This window comes from Ips typographus, linkage group LG6 (genome assembly GCF_016097725.1).
Source record: "Ips typographus isolate SLU linkage group LG6, UJ_Ityp_2.0, whole genome shotgun sequence".
NCBI lineage: Eukaryota > Metazoa > Arthropoda > Insecta > Coleoptera > Curculionidae > Ips > Ips typographus.
In genome coordinates this window covers 1539026-1543936 of record NC_138427.1, presented here as the reverse complement: position 1 = coordinate 1543936, position 4911 = coordinate 1539026, and the positions used below count along the sequence as shown (strand labels likewise).

The 4911-nt window shown below is 36.7% G+C and overlaps 2 protein-coding genes across 5 annotated transcripts; one reads left to right on the top strand and one right to left on the bottom strand.

Moving 5' to 3' along the window:
* The first annotated feature begins 110 nt into the window (after positions 1-110).
* On the top strand, positions 111-2258 carry LOC145730770 (uncharacterized). 4 transcript variants are annotated; one of them, XM_081982150.1, is made up of 8 exons: positions 111-245; positions 298-465; positions 516-612; positions 662-797; positions 853-1106; positions 1159-1602; positions 1654-1670; positions 2126-2258. In XM_081982150.1, the coding sequence occupies exons 1-8, from the start codon at positions 126-128 to the stop codon at positions 2147-2149; spliced, it is 1260 nt and encodes a 419-aa protein (XP_081838276.1). In that variant the 5' UTR covers positions 111-125; the 3' UTR covers positions 2150-2258. The 4 variants fall into 4 exon arrangements, with proteins under 4 accessions (XP_081838276.1, XP_081838274.1, XP_081838273.1 ...); XM_081982148.1 differs by having other exon boundaries at positions 1654-1746; XM_081982147.1 differs by having other exon boundaries at positions 1654-1800.
* On the bottom strand, positions 2253-4875 carry LOC145730769 (protein ST7 homolog). The gene is made up of 6 exons (XM_081982146.1): positions 4723-4875; positions 4429-4641; positions 3740-3983; positions 3431-3686; positions 3103-3372; positions 2253-3026 (listed from the first exon to the last, which is right to left on the bottom strand). Exons 2-6 carry the CDS (start codon positions 4570-4572, stop codon positions 2429-2431), a joined length of 1512 nt encoding a protein of 503 aa, XP_081838272.1. The 5' UTR covers positions 4573-4641; positions 4723-4875; the 3' UTR covers positions 2253-2428.
* Positions 4876-4911: the final 36 nt, after the last annotated feature.

The following is a 4911-nucleotide window of genomic DNA, read 5'->3' as shown; positions in this document are numbered from 1 at the left end:
TTCAACTATTACTTATTGCACATTTTAATTCCGTTTTTTCTGTTTCTGGAAGTCAACAAGTATGACAACCAGTTTGTCAATTTAATAGGTATGACATAATCCAAGCAAAATCAAACTATTTCAGTATGGTTTTTTTTAAATGCAGTTGGATTTTCTTTATATTGTCAGTTTGGTGTAGAGGCCTTCATTCTGTGGATTACTGCAAGTTATGTACCAAAGGGACTCACACCCTTTGCAAGTACAAGGTAATTTCTCCAGTAAAGCTTTCTGGAACTTCTTGGAAAATGGTATTTATAGGAAGGACCGTCCGACACTTGCGTTGAATACAAAAAGCTGGATTTTTCTACTAGTGTGAAAAAATATGTAGTTGATATACATAATGATATAAGAAATCACGTTGCTTCGGGACAGGAAACTAGAGGAGTTATAGGCCGACAACCGGCTGCATCCAACATGAACTCCCTTGTAATAGTTTTGTAATTATAATGGCTAGTATTAAAAGTTAAGTATTCCAGCAATGGGATAATGAATTAGCTGAAATTGCGCAGAGATGGGCTGATCAGTGCGTTCCACTTGAAGACGTGGCTCAACACGACCAGTGTCGCAAAACTGGTACTATACACCATTCATGACCTTTTTTAAATAAATTCAATCGTTTCAGACCGTTTCGAAGTAGGACAAAACGTACTGACCGCCCTAACTCCCACAATGGAGGTCCCAGAAATTGCTATTTTAATCTTGAATTGGTACAAGCAAGTCGGGAATGTGTTGCCGTCTGATGTTGAGAATTTCTCCGGGTATATCTACATTGCAAAATTTTTTGTACTGACCGACTATTTGTGAACATTTCAGAATCCAAAGAGGTCGATTTCTAATAGGTCAATACACTCAGCTAATATGGGCCAACACTAGGTTTATCGGATGTGGCATGTCAACGTTTCGAAACAAGAACCTTACCAATCCTAATGCAAAATTTCTTCATCGGTTAGTGTGCAATTACGGGCCTAGAGGAAATTTGATTGGTTATCCAGTTTACAAACGTGGAATTCCTTGTTCTCAGTGTCCTTACGGACGTTGTGATGCAATAAGGACAAGTTTATGTGAAGGTAGGTAGTCAAACATTCGTAAAACTTATAGAGGTAAAAAACATAAATTTAGCTTACGGATCGTATGAAGCTACTAGCACAAGTTCAATGAAAAGTGAACAGTCTTCACAAGTTGAAATCCCAACCACCTTATTTAACACAATAAGTCTTGAATACATCTTAAAAAGGAATTTAACAGAAATTTTAAATGGTATGTTGAAAAAAGTTTCTGTGGTTTTGGGACCTGAAGACTTACAGCCTAAACCTAAAGAAAGTCTAAGTGAAATAATATCATTCCTGCCTTCGATATTGCCTAACATGACGTCCAGGCAATTAAAAGAGATAATGCAAAATTCAGCCACAAATAATAAACGCAGTTCGTTGAAAAAAATCTCAAATATTTTGTTTAACCAAGCGATCGGCTTTCCTTCTACCAATGATAATATTTACGCTCTAGATGAAGGGCAAATCATTGTACACGATTGTAAATCCTACATATTCCAATGCCAGTACGAAGGTACAATTTTAGTGTCACGTTTGTCTATTTAGTCCACTAGTATATTTTTAGAGGAAGAACCAGTGGAGGTACGTCAAATAAAGGGAGACATAACACTAGCCAATCATATGACGTACAGAAAAGCGGAAGGGGTGTGGTTTCACGGTCGGTGTCGGTGCGATTACGTGTTTCGGTCAAACCAATCAACGTTGAAATACTGCAACTTTATAGTCATTTGCATGTTATTGGTTTCAATAATGTAAAGTGATTCAATAATACCTATATCTAATTAATGGGTCAAGAGTAACAAATTACATGAAAGCAAAAATACTCAGAAATCGTATTTAAAAAATATCCCTTGAAAATCAATGTTAAAAAAAAAACATGTTGATGAAAGTTTTGACACTATTGTAGTTCACAAAATAAGTTTTCGAATTACAGAAAACGTTTGTTTATTCTTATAGTGTTTTATCATGTTAAGAAAAAGTAGCTACCACTTTTCCCAACCAAGTTTGTACTTAATAATAATAATGCTTTTTTTCAGCGGTTCCTGAATCATCACAATTAAACTGGGTACGTATGATTGGAACACCGAGGGCTTTCCAACGATATTTCGACGGAGATAATTGTAACTGTTTATACAGGATAGAATGACGATAGAAAGTCCAAAATGCTACGCATCATTTTATTTTTTTCAAATACATTTAGAGAGATGTAAACACGTATCTCTATCATTGGCAAAAATGGAATACACTCCAAGTCTTCACAAAAGAGAACAAAACGGTGTTAAGAACACCGATCAATAAATACTTAACACAAACACAAAAATAAGGAACAAAAAGGCGGATTAAATCCGAATCACTTGTTGCAGTAAATTAGGAGGGACAAAGTTCTCGACTTTTTCGTACAAGTAGAAAATTGGCAAGGAAATCCAATGAACCACTGACTTGGCAACAAAACCCATCACTTCAGGATACTGATGGGTCATAAGAGCCAAAAGGGCCGTAAACGAACACAGACCGGCAGTAAAAAGTATAAAAAATGGCAACTCTTTTTTCGGATACACGGACACTTCGTGAAAAGCAGGCAGCAATTCACGGTCGGCGCATTCCGTGCACGTGGGATATGGATAGAACAAGTGACCGCGTTCTAAAGGATACGGCAACATTCGGAACGTTCCTTCCCAAGTGCAGTGAAGCAAGTTCAAGGCTCCGTCTACAGCTTTCCAATGCTGCAGATGGAAAAAACTGTAGGATAGAGCCTCGGAATCTCCTCGTTTTAGGATATGTTCCGGTGGGAGGATGAGCGGTTTCATTTCCAGCAAATATTTCGGAACGTGCGGATTGAATTCCACAGCCCGATGGATGGCTTCTACAGCTTGCAATTCTGCACTGCTTAAGCCTCGTTTACTGGCAACATCTGGAGAAAACTTGTCTGCAACAGCTCTAAAAGGAAATGTGATCTTACTCCAGTTACGTTATAAGATAGTCAATAAGTCCTAGAACCAATTACAAAACTTACCTTGCTTTTAGCAATGCTGCTGTATAACAAATAGTGGCTGATTTTGGTAAAGAAATGTCATCATACTTGGCCAGAACGGCCTGAACGTCCGCATAGGCTTGCATTTGTAGCAAAGCCTCAATCAGATTTTCGTGTATGTTTAGAACATTCATTATGGGTGGTACCTCTTTAGTGAGGTCTCTGAACATTTTAACTGCCTCTTTTAATTTGCCCAATCGGCGGGCGCACATTGCCAGGCGCCTTTTTACATAAATCAGGACGTTAGTATCCCTAAGAAGTTGCGATAATTAATATAAATTTAAACAGAAGGCTGAAACGGTGATGTTACCGTCGGTGTTGTGCTTCCATCAAAGTTCCTTGATGTTGCAACATTTGCGACTTTTTATAGTTAGCTTCCGCAAGTTTGTAGGCTTGTTTGAGCAGTTTTTCTGCTTCAGTTATTGTAGTAGCCTCTTCTTCAGCTAATAAAATATAAGCAGTGGCACAGTCAGGGTTTTTTTCAATAGCGGTATGAGCCGCTTTTACCCTAACTTGTGGATTACGTTCCCGCCACGCATTACTCATGATTTCATACTCCGCTTTTCCTGTAACAGCAACACTTGTCCATAGAACGTAGCTGATAGTTTGAAGACCTAACCTTCAGCTGCGTCCGCCTCACAAGTGAAAAACGTTTGGTGGTCTTGCGCCGATAAATTCATGTCATAATAAGTTAAAGGTTCTTTATTGGTAGCCCAATAAAACCTTTGATATTCAGCTCCCCGATACAAACTGAGAGGATTTCTCCAGACTTTACATTCTGGCACAACTGTGTGTGTTTGTGAATTGTTTGCTTCTTCTCGATATTCTCCACTTATCCATGGACTGATGTGGTTTACAGACACCTTCAGTCAAGAATAATTGGAATAAAGAGATGGATGCATTTGTTAGTAAATTGGTTTATACATTTAATAAAAGAATACAATAATTATTTGTTTTGGGCAATTAGCCACTGGTGGTAGATTTAAGAAATGATTTATGACAACTACCCAATTATCCCATGATTGGAATGAAAATACTTTAAGAACATTTAATAGGGCTAGACAATCTGAAATAAAAGGTTAACTATAATATTTATTTCTAGAGGGATCTGTGGTTGGGGACAAGATCAGTTGATAAAATTGGCCCATCCTATATCACATTGTTATGTGCCCATAAAGAAATATCACTATTCTACAAAGTAAAGACACACAGTGATGATATACCTAGTTTTAGCTAGTACAAATAAGGCCCAAAAGCTTTGACTACATATTTTAATTAACATGACTTGTTTGTAATCTAATTGATTACCTGTTCAATAAAAGATGTTCCATACTTTCGAAAGTACCACCATTCAAAAATTAATATCAGCCCAGATATCAGGGAAGATGTTCCTGTTAAAGCCACATAGAACTTTGGAGTTAAACTGGTCAAGAACATAGAAGAATCCCACATTATTCTTGGTTTTTTCCACCCCTGGATGAACCTTTAAGACCAGGTAGCTTAACTTTCCAATAAACCAAACTACAATATGGTAATATTGAGTACCCAAGTGAAAATGTATATGTTTAAACTCTAATTTTAAATAACTTGTAATTTACTTACATTTTTAACAATTTTCATCTGAAAGCTCAATCATTAAAACTAGCTGCAAACGTTTTTGATTTTTTTTTGTTTCGTTTGATTTTCAAAAACTATGTTCTTTGAAAAAGCTTAGAACAAATTTATTTATAATTTGTATTTTATTTATGAAAATGAAAGGACTTTGACATTGACAGACGTACAATCGTTATA

Bases quoted from the DNA above. Each gene is read 5' to 3' on its own strand.
- LOC145730770 (XM_081982147.1), top strand. From the start codon at position 126: ATGGTTTTTTTTAAATGCAGTTGGATTTTCTTTATATTGTCAGTTTGG. The intron at 246-297 runs GTAATTTCTCCA...TGGTATTTATAG, and splicing joins ACACCCTTTGCAAGTACAAG to GAAGGACCGTCCGACACTTG. The intron at 1,603-1,653 runs GTACAATTTTAG...GTATATTTTTAG, and splicing joins ATTCCAATGCCAGTACGAAG to AGGAAGAACCAGTGGAGGTA.
- LOC145730769 (XM_081982146.1), bottom strand. From the start codon at position 4,572: ATGTGGGATTCTTCTATGTTCTTGACCAGTTTAACTCCAAAGTTCTAT. The intron at 3,687-3,739 runs GTTAGGTCTTCA...TTGCTGTTACAG, and splicing joins TGAGGCGGACGCAGCTGAAG to GAAAAGCGGAGTATGAAATC. The intron at 3,373-3,430 runs GTAACATCACCG...GCAACTTCTTAG, and splicing joins ATGGAAGCACAACACCGACG to GGATACTAACGTCCTGATTT.